The 20402-nt window shown below is 54.0% G+C and overlaps 1 protein-coding gene across 10 annotated transcripts in view; it reads right to left on the bottom strand.

Annotated features, from left to right (window-relative positions):
* Positions 1-1717: 1717 nt before the first annotated feature.
* Positions 1718-20402, bottom strand: part of FAM178B (family with sequence similarity 178 member B) — a 109606-nt gene continuing 90921 nt past the window's right edge. For 7 of the 10 annotated variants that reach the window (XM_072768109.1, XM_072768110.1, XM_072768112.1 and 4 more), the window contains 4 exons: positions 18483-18608; positions 4031-4108; positions 3622-3774; positions 1718-2072 (listed from right to left, as the gene is read on the bottom strand). In XM_072768109.1, the coding sequence (XP_072624210.1) occupies positions 1953-2072; positions 3622-3774; positions 4031-4108; positions 18483-18608 (477 nt within the window). In that variant the 3' untranslated portion in view covers positions 1718-1952. Of the gene's footprint in view, positions 2073-3621; positions 3775-4030; positions 4109-18482; positions 18609-18799; positions 19002-19336; positions 19473-20402 lie in introns of those variants that run through there. The other 3 variants (XM_072768119.1, XM_072768118.1, XM_072768111.1) reach the window with 3 other exon arrangements.

Below are 20402 nucleotides of genomic sequence, written 5' to 3'. Positions count from 1 at the left end.
CAGCAAAGTCTCTGGAGGGACTGAGTAGTCACCAACACCTCCTTTCTCCTTGGTATCTATTTCCCTCTTGGGGATGAGTGTGTTTGGGGAACGGGGGAGGTGGGGTCAGTGCACAAGGACCAGGACTGGAGAGAAGGGCCGCAGACGTCCCTGTGCCATCTCTTTCTCAGAGCTACGTAGGGACAACTTAAAGAACTGGAAACTCCCCAGTTCAGCCTCTTAGGCTTCCCTACTCCCTCTCTGCCCTTGGCAGTGAGAACAAAGAGGGGAAATTTCAAAGGTGATTTCCAGGTTTCCAGAGCAAACTGAAGAGCTGAGGATTAACTGTCAAGATGTGCAATGTCAGAAGTAGTGGCAGCCCTGAGGGACGTGAAGGAGGCTGGCTTAATGGAGCCTTTGCTCTTTTATCAGAGGATCTCAGGCCTACCTGATGCCGCTGGGGGCCTCAGTGGCGCCCCGGCCAGGGAGTCCTGTGATGTGGCCAGGAACAGAAACTAGAACTCTCGTTCGAGTCACCTGGGCATCCGAGTCACCCTGGCCAAGGACTTCTTCCATCTCTCACCTGGCAAAGGGAGTATGGCAGGGAGATGACCTGTATGGCACCTAGCATGCTTCTGTGAGCTCGTGCCCTCTGAATTATAGATGCCCCCAGCTCCTAGCTTTCTGGGCAAGGGAGGCAGCTGTGTACAGGTCTCGGGGGCACCTGAGTGGCTCAGGCGTTAAGCATCCAACTCTGGATCTCTGCTCAGGTCTTGATCTCAGAGTCATGAGTTCAAGCCCTGCGTTGGGCTCCACACTGGGTGTGAAGCCTACTTAAAACAAAACAAATAAAACAGGCCCAGAAAGTGATGAGCTACCTACCCTTCAGCTCTGCTGATTGAGCCACTTGTTCTGAAGATCCTTTATTTGGGGGGAGTTTCTTCCCTAGTTAGCCTGCCTTACCCTAACCCCCGTGGCATGACGGAGCAAAGGAGAGGGGCACATAAACTGAGAAAGTCGCAAGCACCAGCCATGGTGAAGCTCCATCAGCAATCTGGTTGAGCTGAGGAGTGGGCACAGGCCACACTGGTGCAGGGGTCATCCTGTGCTACTTCCACCTCTATGGCCCCATGCAACCCCCTCTTTCAACCCAAGTCAGGAGGGGCCTGATACTAAAATGGACTCTGTGGGTTGGAGTAGATAGAGATTGGGGATACCCAGGGATCTCCCCAAGGGTGCACAGGGCCCACCCAGTCCTCAAGGGGGATGGGCCAAAGACATCCAGCACGTCATTAAAACCCACCAAACTGATCTTGGGTAAGCCTGAGGGAAGGCAGCAACCAGAATGGTCTTTTGGCACACACCCCCCCCTTCTAATTCTGGGGAGTTGATTTCAGAACTCAATGATAAACTGAATTAAGTGTAATTACAGCTCACTCTGTGGATCTTTCCCAGAAGGGGCAGTGAGTGGTGAGGGAGAGGCGGGTAGTCCCGGACTGGGTCCAAACAGACATTCCCTATCCCTGCTCCCTCGGTTTCTGACAGCTCTCAGGCCACAGGAATAACTGCTCCTCCCTCAGGATTTACAAAGAGCCTTCTGGGGCAGGGGGTGGAGCCTAAGACGACTGGGTCACATGACTGTCGAGGTGGGAACTCAGCACAGCACCAGCAGGGATGTCAGGAAACTGGACACTGGGCACTTAGGACAGGGACTGGAGGAAATCTTCTAAGCCACCGATGCTGAAATAAGACTTTAGTGTGCACAAAGAAAGCTCACATTAGTGACAGAGAAAGGAAGGAGAGTGGGGAAGGCCCAGGAGGGCCCTGGGAAACTGGAGTGTGGACATAAAGGCCTGGGGGCAGAGGAGGAAGCCGGGATGGGAAGGAGGGCTGAGGGGTAGGCCAGGCAGGGAGGCATCATGTTCATTGTCCTGTCGGGGTCAGGGGCAGCGTGGAGGCAGGCTCTTGCTTCATCACACTGGTCCTCCTCTGGCCTCTGTTCTTTGCTTCCTCCTATTCCTTGAGCCCTGTTCACTTCCTGCCTGAGCCAACAGCCGGAGACTGTTGTCTTTCCAGGGGTTGAAGTACTGGGCCTGTGGCAAAGAGAAAAACCGTATGATGGCCCCGGCCCGGGTGGTGCCCACTGTCCTGAAGCTCCCGGACTCTCCAGCATCAGCATCCTTTGCAGGCCTCCTGATGCCAGGTGCTGAGCTACAAGAGTCCTATGGCTCCCAGGGCAGGAGAGGGCACGGCGGGTCAACAGGCTACTTGACCACAGCACATGCGTGCTCTGCCTGGCTTCCCTCTCCTTGTGGCTTGAAGGCCCAGGGCAGTGTGATAGGAAGGTGGGGCCTGCCCCCTGACTTGGCCAGGCCACCAGTCACTTTTCTTTCTCTTCATGACAAACACACTGTTTCCCACCAGAGACTAGTGTGATCTAGTTCCCTGGGGATTGAGGGTGAGGTCTGCTCTCCAGCTTTCTCAGAGACTTGCGAAATCTGAGACCCAAGCCACAGCCTGTGGCCAATGTGTCAGCCCCAAGTCAGAGGTTACAGAAGGAAGGACAAGCAGAAAAAAGTCAGAGGATTGACAATTTGGGAGCCTGAGGAGCATTGGGAGGATGAGTGGAGAAATGCTCATCAGACCCAGCCTGTCTCCGTCAAGGCCTGGGGGCTAGGGGAGGGAAGAGGCCCCCTAAGCCAGAGGGTGCTGCTTGTCAGAGGGATAGAAGCCAGAAGCTTGGCTGCCAGAGCAGGGCTTGGACTGTGCTTAAATCTGTAGGTTCCGGAGTCAGGCCAGATGTGTGCCCTGGTTCTGACACTTACACATTGCCTTCGTGATGGGGCAAGCTATTCAATCTCTCAGTGACTGGTTAGCTTGTCTGTGAAATGGGATTGTAACAATACCTGTCTCATAGAGTAAAGGGGTCATTGTTCAGTATAAGCTATGAGTATTATTACCTAAGAGAGCCCGAGAAAATCAGGGGCATGGAGGTTGTTGCTGCAGGAATTGGAGGGACCAGGGCAGACTGAGAGGGTCCCTCCCAGCAGAGTAGGAGGCCAGCCTCAGGCCTGCGGGACAAGTGGACAGAGGGTAGACAACTGGTGCATCTGGTGCCCCTTCTTGGGGCATTGCTCACCGCTACTACTCCCTAGGGTGAGGTTTTTCTTTGCAATTGCCCAGGAGTTGACCTCTCATCTCCCCCTCACTATTACCCTTGCCCTGGGCATTTGATTTTTTTTTTTAAGATTTTATTTATTTATTTATGAGAGACACACAGAGAGACAGAGAGAGAGAGAGAGAGAGAGAGAGGGGCAGAGACACAGGCAGAGGGAGAAGCAGGCTCCATACAGGAAGTCTGAGGTGGGACTTGATCCCGGGTCTCCGGAATCACACCTTGGGCTGAAGGCGGCACTAAACTGCTGAGCCACCTGGGCTGCCCTGGGCATTTGATTATTGGCAAGAGTGATAAAGGTCCTCTGAGGCATCTCCACTACCCCCCCTCCACCCGCGCTGCCCTCTCCACCCATGGCCAGCCAGAAGCTCAGTAGTTGCAGTGGGGGTGGACATGCTGCTGGCTCTGGTTAGCTGGCCTGACCACTTCCCTCCCCTCCCTAGTCTAGGGGTCAGAGAGGTCACCACCTGGGGCTGGCAGTGAGCCAGCAGCTCCTGCCAGCGGATATAGGTCTGGGCAGCCAGGTCCTTGAGTCTGGTCCAGTGCATGGCTTGGGGACTCTCCCGGATATGGGTGCTGACATGGCGGTCCAACTGCAGGCAGAGCAGCTGCAGATCTCCCTGCAGGGATGGGGTGTGCATGGGGGAGGGTGTATGTGGCATAGACCAGGCCCAGCCACAGCAGGGGAGTAAGGAGAACAAAATCAGAGAAAGAGAGGAATGGATTTGAATGCCTGGTCAGAAGTAGGGCAGGAAAGGGAGGAGCTTGGGTCAGTATCCCTTGGGAATGCCTTGTGGGACACTGGGAAGAGAAGGGAACCTTGCTCCCTCAGCACTTCTTTCACAGCCTCCCATCTCAGCCCCCAGGGATACTCACCCATTGGTCTGGAGTAATATCCTGGCAGCTGACTACCACCCCAGCCAGTGTCAGCAGGCTGTAGCACAGGTAGCAGACCTGGAAAGACCACAGAGAGAGAGGCTCCCCTAACTCCGTCACCTCCAGACACCTTGATCTCAGGCCCAGGGGCCAAGGATGGGGACTCAGCCCACCACTGGGCTCCCAGCGAGTTTCTAGGGAGGTATCCTTATGGAGGGCTGTGGACCCCCTCATTCAGAACCTTCCCTCTGACGGATGATTGTTCTTCCTTCATTCAGAAAAAGAAACCTCTGCCATCCAGAAATCTATACTGTCACTTAGCCCTATCCCAGGAGCCCAGCAGAGAAAGCATTCTGGGGAGAGGGCCCTCTGACCCTGCATGGTGTCTGTGGTCTTGCTCTGTTCCCTGAGGAACCCACGCCAGATGCCACTATTCTCTATGGGGGTACCTGGCCCCTGGGTGCCCAGCTTGCCTGTCGGCAGACCACCACTTGCACAGACAGAGGTGTAGCCCTGTGTGGACAGTCAAAGCATGTTGAGCCAAGAAGGATGGTGAAGAGAGGGGAGACAGGAGACAACTTTGGTTAAGCATCTGCAGGCTTACTCTCCAACTCATACCCTTGTTCATGCCCCCTGGATACTCTGAGGAATACAAACAGGACCCAATCCTATCTGCTCAGGAATAGTTTGATCCCAGAGTGCCCTTGGACTCTGTCGGTACCCATTCTTTTATGGGACATTTATCTCTACCAAGACAAAATTAGGCACAGGGAGGGGAGTGTCCTCAAAGACAGGCATGGCTTCTGATGTGAAAGGCAGCAAGCTCCTGGCACTCTGAACTCCTGTCTGCGGGTATGCCCCTCCTCCACTCAGAAATGCCTGCTGCCTGGTCCCCTTCAGACTCCTCGGTCTGAGATAGAGAGGGTGGCAGGAAACAACCCCACCACTGTGCCCATTGCAGATAACTAGCTCTGAGGCTGAGCTGGGATGGGAGAGGCAAGCTCCAGAGAAGGCAGGCAGGGCTTAAGCATGGTAATAGCAGGGCTGGGGCTCCAAACCAGCCCAAGACTCCCCTGTGCCCCTACTTCCCCTGCCCATATCATCCAGAAACAGCAGCAGCCACTTTGCATGGACCCAGGAGCCTCCTTAGGGCAGGAGCCAGAACCATTTTTGAGGACATCAGACATGGTATTATGGAGTACTGTCTTCTCAAACTCAAAATACCATGGTGTAAAATCTTGAGAAGGGAAGTCACCTGCCCTCCCCCCAGCAGCACTTGTCTTACTCAGGACCCAGCCTGTTCACAACAGCTGAGGCCCACAGGGGGCCTGACCTCATAATCCTGCTGGGACCGGCAACACCACACACTGCAGGGAGGGAGAAGACAGTGTGGAAAGCCAAGGGGACCACGGGTGTGCCTTCAAGCAGTGCTGCCCCCAGGTTGGGGAAGATCCAGTCTCTGAGCCAGCTGCACCTGCCAGGTCCTGCAGCTGCCTATGCCTGAATCCCCCAGCTGGGCTGGCTTGTCAGTGAGCTGGCCTGCTGGCAAGCTGCTGCTTCCCACAGGCTCCCCTTCCCCAGCCTGGCTTTGCCTTAACGAGGTCCACAGCATTCAGAACTCCTTCTAACTCTGCAGTCCTGGCAAAAGGCTCATGCCACCCCCACCGCCCCCATAAAGCAGGCACAGGCCTGTGTGCCAGACACTGTCCCTTGACTAAGACACAGCCACAAATCCTTAGACATTAGAAAGAGATACTTCACTTCAGGAAGGCAGTCATTTGGTCAACAAATACTGCATCTCAGCTTCCCCAGAGACCAAAAAGAAAGGGTCCTTCTAGGATTTTTTGGTGGGGGAGGGAGTGGTATACAGCTCAGAAGGCTTCAAGGAGGAAGTTGACTAAGCCTAGCCAGGCCTCAAAGGAACAGTAGGATCTGAGGTGAAGATGGCCCTGTGGGAATGGGGGCAGGGCCAAGATTACAACACCAGACAGATCCTCTGCTGATGCAAGAAATCGAGGCAGGGCACTTTGGAGGACCAACTACCAGGTAGCTGGCTCAGCTGGGGGTGAGGGGATACCTGAAGGACTGGGCTGGCACCAGAGGGCTTGGACAGTGGGCAGTGGAAGTCATTCAAGGCTCTTGAACAGGGTGGCTGGGTTGTGGGGGACAGACTGCCCCCCTTCCCCCACCAGAAGGAGGCACTAGAATCAGTTGGGATGGAATACCACCAGAGTGCAAATGTGGCTGTGTCTGACAGGATTCTAGGACATCCTTCATCTTTTCTTTTCTCTAAGGTTATTTCTCTACAATGTGCGTGCTTTACTCCTATAATCCGAATACAATTTAAGCTTTTTACAGTTAATTTTAAATCAGAGAATACCAGTTATAACTGACTGAGCCTACTGGGTTTGGGGTGGGTGTGGAGGCAAAGGAGAGAGACATGACCCTGAAAAAGGCAGTGCTCTTGCTCTTAGGACCCAGGCTCATCTTTGAAAGGGCACCAAGCAAACTGCTAGTGAGAGGCCGCAGGAGAAGCCAAAGAAAATACCCAGGGGCCGCAGAGCCATTGGTGGGTTAGAGGAAGGTGGGGAAAGGCTCCAGAGAGATCTCGGCATGTCAGAGGCCCCTGTGCTGTATACAAAGCCTGGGCCTGAAAGGGACCTCAGAGCCACCCTGGGGCTGGTACCGAGGCCAGTCTCTGTCCCTGGGGGCTCTCAGGCCCCCACCCCCAGCCCAGCAGAATCTATCTTCCTAGAAGGGAGGCGTGGTGAGGGTGAGCCCAGGATCTGAGCAATGCCCTGGAGGAAAATTTGTGCAGTGGGGATTTACTGAGAGAAAAAAAAGCAGCCTGGACGAAGGACTAGCGTGTGCGGGTTTCACAACTTCATTCCTACGCTGATTCCCATCACTGAATCCAGGGGGGAAATCCCAGGAAAACTACTCTGAATGTGTGTTTTTTTTGGGGGTGGACAGGGCGGGAGTATCAAGAAGGAAATGTTAGTTCTGTGAACCACATTTTATAAGCTGTATTTCCCAAAGGGGTAAGGAAATCTTGCCCACTACCTGCAAGGAGGGCAGAATGCATTTTTCCTCACCCCCAAGAGTGATCCCTGGGGTTGGGGAGACCCTTTAAAAAGGAAGACTTTGATTCAACTTAACGGGATACAGTTCCACTTGTGCAGAGAAATCACCACAAAGACAGCAGTCTTTGTAATAGCACTTCTAGGCAGGGTGGGGGGGGTGATTAAGTTTCATACTATATGGGAAGTGCCCAGCCCACATGGTCCTCTCCCTTCCCCTAGACCCATGGCCCCAGCGCATTAAGGAGAGGTAAGAGAGCATCTGCTCCCACCCAGACAACTGGACAGACAGATGGGGGGCACTGGGTGCACGAGGCTCCTTTGAACCCCCAGACTCCGGCATTGGGTTCAGACACGTCCCGCTCCTTGCCCTGTTCTGTGAAGGTCCGAGGGGCAGACATCAGCATAACCTGGGGCTCTGGCCAGGAGGGGCTGTGCCCAAGCCTCCATCCTCCAAGGGAGGTAGGCCCTGAGCACCAGCAGCAGTGGGGAGAGCAGGCCCTTCCCAGGGGCCACGAAGTAAACCGCCAGGTGTGGGAGCTGCGTTTCCTGTTCCAGTTGCGCTGTGGCCAGCTCCTGAACTTAGCAAGCCCGGTCCTGTCCTGGCTGGCACCACGGAGACACGGGGCTCTGTCTTCCCTCTCAAGACAGGGAAGGGAAGCTGGGCAGAGGCCATGCTGCAGTTGGTACACCAGAGGTCCAAGTCCCCTGCTGGCACCCGTTTTCTCCACAGCTGGAAGTCCAAGGAGGCCCTTTCCTCAGCAGGAGGCACCTTTCAAGCTTCCAAGTCCCTAGGGGCATGTGTGTAGGGAGGGGGTAGAAGTCACTGTGGCTTCAGGGTGAGAGAGCAGTGCAGAGACACTCCTTGGGGTTGGGGGGTTGCCATGCATCTCTGGCCTTCAGGATCTTGTCTGAGAAGTGGGCCCCCACGGGCGCCAGCTACCCAGCTCCTCCCCCGACTGGGTGTAAACAGAGGCTGGGAAGCCCCTACGGAACTCGGAGGGAGCCTGGGAAACCTCAGTCAGCAAACTGGGGAAAGGCAGAGTCGGAGGGCAAGGAGCGGGACGTGTCTGAACCCAATGCTGACAAGATGAGACCGTCGGTTTGTCCCCACCCCCACCAGCTTTCATTTTCTGGGTTTCTCCCCAGAGTGTGGCAAGCCAACTTTTCTGAGAAGTTCTGTACAGGATGCCTCCTTCCTGGCTCTAGAGCCTTAAAGCCCTGCCCTCCCCCTGGGGAAGGACAACAAGGATGAGAGATAGGACTTGTCACCCTCTGAGGCAGAGAGGAGGAGGGGAAGGCCAGTGTCTCCTTTTCCCGGACTAGTTAGTGCTGACCCCAGGAACCAAGGGCCAAGGCTCCGTCATAGGACAGAAGGGAAAAAGGGTGAACATTTCCCAGGAACTCCATCTTTTAGAAAACTCCCCTCTAGCTAATACCAAAGAATTAGTCCTAGGCCCGGGTTATTTACATGAAAAAAGAGCAGAAAAAAGGAGGCAGAGATCTCCCAGGAAGTCACTCCTTCTGGTGAGAGCACCAGAGTTTCTCCCACCTCAGGTCATGACCAAGAATCCAGGCTGGCCCCAGGCAAGCCTCCAAACCAAGCCCTTTCCCTGGAGGCTGCCAGGTGGGGTGGCCATCACGTGGGAGCAGGTCCAGTCAGGCTCTGGGGCAGCTGTGGGGAGGGGGGGCAGGGGGCGGGAGACAGAATAAAGGCTGACTCAGAACACCTGCTGGGGAAAACCAAGACTCACCAAAGGACATGGCCCTCGAGGCCTGGCTGCTGGGGCCAAGGGGCTCTGGCTCAGGAAACGGGCCCTGAAGGCCTAGGGTGCCAGCTCCCTGCCTGGGACACCAAGACCCCAGAGCAGTTTCCTCTGCTTTCACCTCTCCATGCTCAAGGGCCCTAGGGGGTGGCTGGCCTGGGGGAACTGCTTTCAACCTAATCTGGCTGGGATTCCCTCAGCCCTGTCCCAAGGGCCTCACGATGGAGCCCAGGGTCAAAATTCTGCATAGGTCCCATCACTGCCACATGTGCGTCCACTCGGGTTTTGTTCTGTCAGACACAGATGCATGCACACATGCTGAAGATCAACTCTAGGAGCAACCTAGTCCCGGAAAGACCGAAACAGCACTGGTCTAGTTTGTCTACCTTGGTATGTTTCAGACCCAAGGCCAGAGCTAGGCCTCCATGAATTCTTTTTCTTTTTTAAAAAAAACCTAATTTAAACCTACAGTGCCTCTTCACAGTACCCTGACCCAGCAGGGCTCCCAGAGAGGCCTGATGGTTCTCATTTTGAACAGATGTGGAGGCTAAGCTTGGAGAGGTCCCCTGACTCATGACCATCTCCAGTGAGAGTTAGGTCTGAAGCAGATGTCTATCCTCTCTCCCTAAGGCTGAACAAGTTCTGTGTATTTTCCACAAACGGGATTGAACTGGAGGCAATCCTTTTCAGAAGGAACAAGCTCCCGTTGCACTGCACGACAGGGGCCCAAGGGCCTATTAGCTGGCAGGATGGGGAGAAGATGAGGCTGTACCCATAGGATGGGGAGTGGGGCCCCAAACCTAGGCCCTAAGGCCATGTGGTAGGTACTCTACCCCAGGAGGGGCAAATAACAACAATAATAATCAGTAATGAGTAATCCCAAGGTAGGACTACTTGGAGGCCCCAGGCCAGGAGCCTCCCTCTGGTGAGAGAGGCAAGCCTTATCCAGCTGCTATGTCCACTAGAACAAAACATGAGAGGGGATGTGTTTTTCTAGGTGAACTCTGTCTGGACCCATCCTGGAGTGTGGCACCTGCTATCATCTCTAGGATGCTATTTCTTCACAGTGCCCACAAGTATCCCTTGCTCATGCTGCTACTGCTCCGAGGTTACTCCCTGACCTTGGCTTGGGCCAGCAGAAGGATGTGCCCAAAGGACAGCAGAGTTCAGAAGAGACTCTGATCAGGATGGGTCATGGGTTGTAAGTCTTCACAAGAAGGAGATGACAAAGATGTGTGACTGGTAATTAGGAAATGAGATGGTGACATAAAGCCACTCCCTAGCCCAGGGTCCCTGAAGGCACAGAGTAGAGGCCGGAGAGCAGATGTCACAGGCAGGGCCTGCCACGCTTACCCTCCAGCTTCCAAGGCCAGGCACTTAATTCTGTAAATGAAAGTGCCAAAAAAAAAAAAAAAAAAAAAAAAAAAAAAGAAAGAAAGAAAAAGAAAGTGCCCATGTGGGCACAAGGGTGGGTAGAGCCCTAAATATGGAGTAGTGATGAGGCCAAGTGAGGGTGATGAGAGACAGGCGACAGGCTGGCAGAGTCTGCATGGGAGTAGGACTTCTAGCTTAGCCACTGCCTGCAAGGCAGGCTCTCGGGTCCCAGCCAGGCAACCAGGCACACAGTGTCTACTGAGACTGCTGAGGGACCTTGGGGGACCCCTGCATGGGCCTGCCTAGTCCCATTCCTCAGAAGGTGAGCCTCTTACCTTCACTTCCAGATGCCCAGAGAAAGTGAGTTCAAGGATTCCAGACCCTGAACTCCAGACAGACACAGGGATTCTCTTATAAGCTTTATCCCAATATTGGGATGGACCCTGAGCAGCCCTGGGCCCTGTTCTTGGTACTGAGGATGAGGGAGGCCCCGGCAGAGTGGAGTGGGGATGATGGAGAGATGGAGCTGGGACAAAAGCAGGAAGGCTGAGAGGTTTTAGTTCTGTGGATCTGCTGCAGGGAGATTATCTCAGAGCATCTGACCCATCTCAGAGCATCAGACCCATCTGACCCCTCAGAGCATCTGCCTGTGAGGGGCCTTAGGCAAGCCTTTGCTAGAGGGTTCCCACCCAGACCACCCTTCCTTTCTGGCTTCCTGGTGGCCATGGGGGGTAGGGGAGATGACAAGCAGGGATGGGCTGGCTCTTCCTGCTCCTCCAGCTGGGGACTAGAGACCCTGACCCCAGGGGGATGTGGACCGGAAACCCAGCTTTGCCTACTACCCAGAGAGAGACAAGATTCTCAGTGCACATGTTTGAGAATTTAGGACTGGCTATGCACGAGCACATCAGTATGTGGGTGCTTGTGCTGGATGGAGCCACTGAAACCTGCCAGGGTGTTGGCATGGGCATCCTCCAGGGGCTAGAGTGCCTGAGAGAGCAGTGGCTTCCTCAAAAGCTATTTCCTCAAAAGCAATGGCTTCTTCTCTTTCTTATCTTTCTCACTCAGTGAATTGCCTCCTGGTGTGCTGGCATGGGAGGAGTCTGGAAAGCACTGCCCTTTATCCGCCCCCCTCCCTTGATTCTATTTATTCATGAGAGACACAGAGAGAGGCAGAGACACAGGCTAGGGGAGAAGCAGGCTCCCTGCAAGGAGGCTGATGCAGGACTCGATCCCAGATCCCGGGATCATGCCCTGAGCCAAAGGCAGACACTCAACTGCTGAGCCACCGAGGTGTCCCAGAAGCACTGCCCTCCTTATAATACCTCCCATGGATATTGGAGAGTAGGGCCATTGCCCATGGCTGCAGACCAAGCTATGGGCATCTAAGGCTTCTGGGTACCTAGGATCCTGCCCCCTCCTTTGTCAGAGTGTCCCATCCTTCAATTCCCTACACTTCATGGTAGTGATTTCAACCTTGACTCTAGGGGAAGACACATGATCTGGGCAGGCCAGTGTATACCTGCCTATTTGATTGGCTTACAGATGAGGATATGATCCAAGCCAAGCCAATGAGACTCAACTCTGGGATTCTGGTTAGGACTCCAGGATAGAAGCTCTTTTTCCCCCTCTGGCTAGGGCTCTTGGGGAAAGGACTTAAACCTGGAGTTTCTCAGGACCAGCAAGGAAAGCCTTCCTGGGAATGCAACATAGGGCAGAGCCAAGAGACGCAGAGAGAAACACTGAGGTTTCATGACACTGCTCAGCTCCTGGTCCAGCTGAGCCTGATAAGCTGTTCTAGGACCTTCCAGTATATGTTTCTGTGTTTCTGTTACTACAGAGTCCTGGCAAAGGCAGGGGAGAAGGGACAGAAAAGGTAGTGAGAAGAGCAGTTGAGAAGGTCATGGCTTGCCTGGCAACTGCTCCTCCAACCAAGGAGGTGAGTAGGGGACCTCACACACCTTTCCTGGTCCCCCTTAGGGGCATGATGGGAGCTGAGGTCTCCCCACCCCCCGCAGTGTTTAGACTTAGCACTTAGATGGCACTGTCCCTTAGAAGGTATGGCCTGGGAGAAGAGATAAGGTGGGCAGGGCTAGGTGCTGGGGAGGTGGGCAAGGGTCCCTCCCAAAGGCTGCACCTGCCAGGGCACTTATTTCATTGGGAGCAGTGTATGCAGGTGAGATAGACCCTGGACCCGACCCTCGAAGGTGATTCTGTTTAGGTGTGTGAAGCAATGTGTGGACAGGCCATAGGTCAAGTGAACAGACGATAAGGACCACGGGAATCCAAGGACTGGGGAGACAAGCCAGGCGTTGCCAGGATGAAGGAACAGCAGGAGCAAAAAGAATGGAAGCCTGACATTTCACATTTCCTATGATTTCTGGGAATGATGTCCACTGCCTGGAATTAAGTGGTATGGTCTGACGTGCAGGAGAAAAGCTGTGGGGATGAAGTAGGGTCCACTGACAGAGGAGTTGGATGTGATGTACAGGCACTTAGGATTGCCTTTCCCTAAGTAAGAATTGTCCAGGAGGGCTTGAAAAACGAAGAGATGGAGTAGAGTATCAGGTCCAGACAGTGTCAGTGTCAGGTGAGTCACTCTGCATGGAGTAAGGGCTGTGCCTGGGGACGGTTACCCCCAAGAGTCCCAAGAGGAGGACTGGGCCCGGAGCAGAGAGCAGGCTTGGAAGTTGCCTAGAGAATCCAAGCCTGCCCTCCCCGGCTTCACTCTGTCACTTTAAGCCCTGCTTGCACACTTGCAAAGAAGCCAGACTTCTTGGGACCCGAACAAAGCTGGTCTGGGCCCAGGCCCCACGTGGCCCTCAGCTGCTCAGAGATACCCATTCTGAAGAGGCTCAGCGGCCTCCTAGGTGGGTGTGACCCACTGCTGGTGCAGGGAGCTCCCCTCAGGGCCAGCTTCCCAGACACCATCTCTTTGAGGTTTATTTCAAGAGATATTTGATGTTCCCCATTTTGGAGGAAGTATAGAGGAACCAAACACAGACTAGGCAAGGAGGAACTCAGGATTCCTGAAGATCTATTTTCTGTTTCTTAAAGTCAGTTCATTTCTTCCCAACCCACCTAATCTTGCCCTGACCAGTTTTATCATCTATCTATCTATCTATCTATCATCTATATTTTTTATTTATTTATTTATTTATTTATTTATTTATTTATTTATTTATTTATTTATTTATTTATTTATTTATTTATTTATTTATTTATTTATTTATTTACTCTGACCAAGTTTTACAACCCTGTGGGCAGGATTCTCCCTAAGGTGCAGGAACTAAGGACAGGCACTTGCAGGTAAGAAGGCAGAGAGTAGTATGGAGAGAGGGAGAGGCTCCCTCTCCACCTGTGCTTCTGGGTGACACAGGGTGAGGGGCCTGCGCTCTAGCCGAGCCTGAGGGAGTATGTCCCTTTGCTGGTGTTGAGTGCCAGCGGGAGAGTGGAGGCAGGCACAGAGCTGCCAGGCCCTAGGGGCACCCCTCCCCTGCCCACTCTCCCCAACCTCCCAGACCACACCCCAGGCACTCTGGGGCTCTTGGCAGGGTCAGCAGACACAGGGACAGGCCAGCTGCAGTCATGGCAGGAACAAAAGCAGTCAAACTTGTTTGTCAACTCTATGAACACGAGGGCACACCACAAAGATATACACAAATATACACAACACATATGCACACAGACATACATGCATGCAGCTAGGCATGTGCGCGTGCACAAGTGTGCATACGCACACACATACACAGTGTTGGCAGGCCCACACCCTCTGCAGAGATGTGCAGAGACTCAGGAGTGAGCGCAAAGGAGTTTGTGAAGCAGGGCAGAGTTTGTTTACCCCAGTGTATCACTCAAGCATAAAGCACTTACCCGCCCCCACATAAAAATCAACTCTTTATACACGCCACTACACAACCATCCCCAAGGCTTCTCCAGTACACAAGCCATCCCCAAGGCTTGGAAGCACAGAGCTGGACAGCATGCGGTGTGCACGGTGAGGAAGCTGACTGGAGCCACCTGTGGTCCCCAGGCTCCATCTGGTTAGTGAGGCCTCCTGCAGCTGGCCCCGGGGGAATAGGGACTATCACAGATGCAGAACCCTCAGTGGGCCCCATGCCCATGCTGCCTGTCCCATGAGGACATTCATCAGGCTGCTGGAAGACATGCCAATGAAGACAAGGAGCCATGAACCCAGCTCCCAGTGCCTCGATGCAGCCCCAACTCTGGGACTTCCCCCTTTGTGGAGATCCATTTTCTTCCCACATGACACTCAACTTCCTCAAAGTTCCCAAATTTAACCAAACTGGGGAAAAACTTACATCCTACCATAAAGATCCTTGTTCTGTAGATCTTACCAATCCCCGGGAGAAAAAAATGGAACAAAAAAATTCCTTCACTACAGTAAAAGGCCTGGGGAAAAGCAAGAAACAACAGGAAAGTGTGGTAAATAGAAACAGAACATACAATGGCAGGTCTAACAAAGACCAAAACATCAAGAATCTCAATAAACGTTAATAGGCCAACACTCTGAGATTGGGAAAAATCTACTAGCCAAAATCTGGCCCAAGACAGTTCATTCCAGTCACCGAAAAGGAAACTCCTGGCTCTGGGTTGGAAGCCTGAGAGGGGCGCTTTGTGGAGATGGTACCAAATTGATCCTAGTTACTCAGTTGTCTGCAGGGTGGTCAAGAGGTCAAGCTCACACAAGGGGGCCTGGGAGAGCACTGGTCTCTGACAGAATTGGACCCAAGGACCCAAGGGAAACACTGGGAGGCCCACTGTCTAGAGTTACCTCCTGCATTAAAATATCCTCTCCACTTCTCTCTCACCTCACTCTGACTTCCATGTTTATTCTCCTCTGGGACAGCCCCACCAAGGGGCGAGCAACCATTTCTTTAACAAAAGCACTTGAAAATGCTGAAAGTATTCTCATCATCGGGCTAGGAAGCAGAATCTGGCTAGGAAGCAGAATCTTACATTCTATGCCTCGATTTGCCAGGACACTTTGTGCTCTGACTCACCTCTCTCTGAACAGCCCATTCAGGCTGCCCGCTCAGCCTCCCCTCCAGCCTCCCTGCAGTGCTGCTACAGGACCAGGTTGCTGTTTTTGTTGTCCTTGGCTGTTAGCTTTCCCAGGCAGGAATCTCACCAGCTTATAATTACAATGTGCTGTGATTGGTTTTCTTATAAGCGGGTAGCACTTCCGAAGTCAAGGACCTCCAACACAAGACGTGCAGGCTATAAACCCTTGTGGACTTAATGAAACAAGGACTTTAAAAGACAAGGGGGCTGACGGGTAGAGGCCCGTTAGAGGGCAAGCAGTGGGAGAGGTCTCTGGAAATGAGGTAGGAGAGTGGACGGCCAGATGGGGTGGAAGAAGAGAGTTCAGAGAGGAAAAGAGGAACTCAAATTGCATTCATTCATTCACTCATCCAGTGACAAATATATGGTGGCTGTGGAGAGAGTCCCCCCCCCCCCCCCCCCCCCCCCGCTGTGCCCATAGTTTAACTGAGGAGACCCACCCGTCAAGGGTCAACTGCAAAGCCACAGGATCAGTGAGGAGAGACAGGCAGGCCCTGGGCACCAGGCAGCAGCTCACTTGCCCAACCCCAAGGGAGGGCAGGCCAGGGAGGGGAAGAAGGCTGGGAGCTTCCTAAGAGGGAGGAGATTGGACTATGCATCACACACACACACACACACACACACACACACACCCCTGCCCTGGGGCAAAGAAGATAGGGAGAGCAGGGGGAGGGGAGCCTGGCAGAAGTGTTTATCTACAGGGCTGGAGGAGGGCTGTCACCCAGCCTCTCACAGGAAATCTCCCAGACAGGGTGAGTAGGGCCTGGGGGATGGGGCTCAGCCCGGCAGCCCCCAGGGCTGGGAAAGCCCTATGTCCCCTGCAGGCTGGGTTGCCTCAGGCCAAGCTCGCTCTGGCCTTAGTTTCCCCACTACCCCTGGAGAGAAGGAAGACAAAGACTCTGTGAGCACTAGGGATGAAAGGCTCAGCCCAGGCCCAGACCACCACTCCCTGTAAAACTGGGCGGGTGACGCCGCTGCTCTTTCTGGCTGGTGAGTAGCCTGATCATCTTTGAAGATGAAACATGCTGGGGCCTAATGAGGAGTCAGTTGGCCAAGGTGGGAGCAGGGCAGGGCTGGGCTGTGGGAGCCCTGCACCTGCCCCACCTGATCAGCACCCCAGGGGGACAGAACGCTTCCCATTTCTGTGCAGGGCCCCCTCCACTGCACCAGCCTCGCCTCCTCCCCTTCCAGGCCAGTACTCCTTCTCCTCCCCTGCTCCTGGCTACCTCCCTGTCAGGCATCCCTCAGTCCTAGGGGTGCTGGAGCTACAGCAAAGGCCTTGGAGGACTGCCTTGGCCTCAAGATGCCCCCTTCACTGCCCTGGGCTGGGCCAATACCCCTGCTTTTGGGGACACCCTGCTGAGACACACAGGGCACTTCCATTATCATAGCTGACCAGGGGCAAAGGCTTCCTTTACACACAGGAGAACAGTGCTCAATATAAAGGACGCCCTCAGGCCACTTACTCCCTTCCCTGGTTGCTAAAGAGACATTTGCTACCAGATGGGCTCCAAAAAGCAAGGAGCCAAGTGGAAGCCTCCATCCTGGTGGTCACAGCTGTGCTGAGTGAGGTCACAGGAGTGGCCTCCAAAGTGTGTGAAGTGCACACTCTTAACTGGGTAGATCAGATATAGGCCTCTTTTCTGCTACCATTCCCCTGCTTTCTCTCTTCTTTTTTCTTCCCTCAGCCTTGCCTGGGGCCTGCCTGCTTGTGTCCTGCTTAGACAGACCCTTCCCACCCATGAGCTGACCCCACTGCTTTTGCAAGGCCCTGGAACATCCAAACACATTTGCCACAAACAGCTCATTTCCCAGGAAATCGTTGGGAGATGAGAACGGGGCGTGCACACAGCTCATGCTCTCCTGGGAGGCAGGCGGCAGGCTCATAAATGCACTAATATTAAGCACAGACTCAAAGATAACCTTACCTCCATGTTCCAGGAGAGGAGCATACACCTGGGATTATCATATCTTCTTAATGGTTCATTTGTGTTCATTAAGTAAATTAATTCATTTATCTGATTTGCAGAGCGAATGCCCAAAGGGTGGACTTCTGGATCGTCAACATCCAACCTCCAAGTGAGCTTTTGGAATTACTACTTTCTTAAATTAGAAAGATCTTTATCTCCATTCCTCGTCCTTGAGGCCCCGGGGATAGGGGAGCTCATAGAGATCCACACAACCCCACCCTCCCCACCTCCCAGAGCCAGGCTTGGGGATCCCACTTTGAAGCCCCCTATGCTCCCATACCACGGCCCCTGGTTGAACCTGGGAGGGCAGCCTGGGTGGCTCAGTGGTTTAGCGCTGCCTTCAGCCCAGGTTGTGGTCCTGGAGACCTGGGATCGAGTCCCACGTCGGGCTCCCTGCATGGAGCCTGCTTCTCCCTCTGCCTGTGTCTCTGCCTCTCTCTCTCTCCCCACCCCTCTCTCATGAATAAATAAATAAAATCTTTTTTTTTTTTAAGATTTTTATTTATTTATTCATGAGAGACAGAGAGAGAGAGAGAGAGAGAGAGAGAGGCAGAGACACAGGCAGAGGGAGAAGCAGGCTCCATGCACCGGGAGCCCGACGTGGGACTCGATCCCGAGTCTCCAGGATCGCGCCCTGGGCCAAAGGCAGGCGCCAAACCGCTGCGCCACCCAGGGATCCCAATAAATAAAATCTTAAAAAAAAAAAAAAAAAAAGGAAGAACCTGGGAAAGGCCAAGGACTCAGCCTTAGTGGCGCAGTAGGAGACGCCCAGCTCCACTTCCCTCACCAGCATTTCAGCTCCCACATCCTCTCTAACCTAAGACTAATGGAGCACCCCATGCTAACACATCCCTACTGGACTATAGAAGATGCAGCAAAACCCAGGGGCAGGCCAGGGGGTTAAGGGGCTGGGACATGCATGCCTGTGCACACAGCGCCCCACTCCACCTGTGAGAGGGGTGCAAGCGAGGGTACTAATTACAGGCTATGCGGAGATGGTGAGCACCTCCTCTCACCAGAGGGAGGCAGCTTGCTGGAATTTTAAGGCCCTAGGCTTTCAGGAAGCCTGGCAGCAATAAGGCCCTACATACAGGTTGTGCAGTGTGGATGGCCCTGCCTTCCTGGCCACCTGGTGGTGCCATACCCTGGTTGAGGAGGGCAGGCACGAGGTGCTCACCTTGTGGTCTAGTTCCGCACTGGCTTTTGGCTGTTGCTCCCGGCAGGGTGGCAAGGTCTCAGAGCCCAGATACTGCCTGAGGGACGATGGCTTCATGAGGGTCAGGAGCTGGCTGAGTGAAGACAGCTGGGGAGGAGAAGAGAGGCTGTCACACAGAGGGTGCTTGGGACACTTGGGGACTCAGTCAGCACCAGCAGGTCAGAGCCTGGGCTCTGGAGCCAGACCACCAGCTTCCATGACCTGGCTCCACCTCTCACTGGCATGCTGTATGGCTTCTTGGAGCCTGAGTGTCCTATCTGTAAGATGGAGACAACCACCTGTTGTCCTCCAAGAGAGGAGAGTCACACGTGCACGTGATGTCTGGCACAGGCTGAGTCTTCCTTGAAAGGAGTGAACTAAGATCTCCATAGGTTGGGGGTTTGATCCACTTCTCTGGGGTAAGCACTCAGGCCTGAAAGAACCAAGGCCAGTGGAGAGCGCCAGACTCTTCCCACCCTGAGCTGCTGCTCTGGTGCCTCTCTTCACTGAACCTGCTGTGGGCTTGGAGAGGCTTAGGGAGGAGCAGAGGCTCTGTACCACCCGCCCCCTTCTCGAGATGGCTGCACTGGCTCCATGCTCCACATCAGTCTGCCTGCCCCCATCTCTCCGCCCCCGCCCTTTTGCTTGCAGGGGATTTTAAAGCAAATCCAAACATTGTATCATTTTACCCATAAAGAGCTTTTCACCAAAAAGGATAAGGATTTCTTTCCCCAGCATGGTCACTGCATCATTCTCCCACCCAAAACTATCAAGAATTCCTTATGCAATCTAACACTATGTTCTGTTTTCTTTGATTGTCTCAAAAATGTCCTTACCAGTTGTGTTGTTGGGATGAGGATTCCCAGAGGTCCACACACTGCATTTGGTTGATATGTCACTTAATCTGCTAACTGCCCCACCCCTCCCCATGTAAATTGCTTACCCTCTGAACAAATGGGAGTGCTCCCACCCCTCCCTGAAACAGCGCTGGCATAAGCCCAGGTGGCTGCAGTGAGCCACTCCTGGCCTAGTGGCTGCACCTGGTTTGGGCAGCCTGGGCCCAACATGGACCCAACATGGACCACCAGCTGCCCTGGAGCTTACTTGTGGTCAGGACAGCGGCAGGCAGTTTCTGGGCCCTGGCCCCTCTGGGCCACCTGCAACCTGGGAAAGGGGGATGCAGAATGAAGAAACTGAGCCAGTGTAATTCACAGAGGCACTATCTTTTTAGATGTAGCAGGTGCAGTGTGGCCAAAAGGGCTTAGGCCGGAGCCCCCAGTCCTGCTCCCTGCTCGAGCCCAGCCTTGCCCGACACACCTGGCTTCCTCTCCCTGACTCACTTGCAGACACCTGCTCAGCATCTCAGCAGGCCACAGGCTTAGACAGCCCACAAGAGCAGCTGGGCTGAAGACTTAGGAGACAGGCCTAGGGCCTTGGCTCCTGGAAGGGGGCCAGGGCTTCTTGGCCTAGTGTCTGATCCCTTTAGGAAGGGAGAGGAGGAGGCAGGGAGAGAGAGAAGGTTCTAGGCGAAGAGAGGCACCATCTGGAACTTTACCAAAATCTGAGCTATGCCATCTCACTCAGGTCTTGCAAAGCTGGGGAGGGTTTCCAAAACAGCCCTGCCTGCTTGGGGATCACAGCTGTCCAAGCACAGGGGCCAGACTGCAGCCCACGCCCCCAGAAGCCATCCTCAGGCAGGCAGCCTCCCCCAGCTAGACCCTCCCAGCTACAGGAGCCCTGGGCGGGGCTGGGCAGACAGAGTACACAACAGCAGATCAGCGGCTCAGCTCCCTTGCTAGCTCCAATCTTTCTCCTCTCCTCGAAAAGTGCTTCACCCTGCTCAGCGCAGCAAGCTGCCGCCTTCTGATTGCTTGCTCTCTTTTGTTTCCAGTTCTGGTAAGC

The sequence above is a fragment of the Canis lupus genome, chromosome 11 (genome assembly GCF_048164855.1).
Source record: "Canis lupus baileyi chromosome 11, mCanLup2.hap1, whole genome shotgun sequence".
Lineage (NCBI taxonomy): Eukaryota > Metazoa > Chordata > Mammalia > Carnivora > Canidae > Canis > Canis lupus.
Note: the sequence above shows the minus strand (reverse complement) of the source record. Positions and strands in the feature narration are given on the sequence as shown.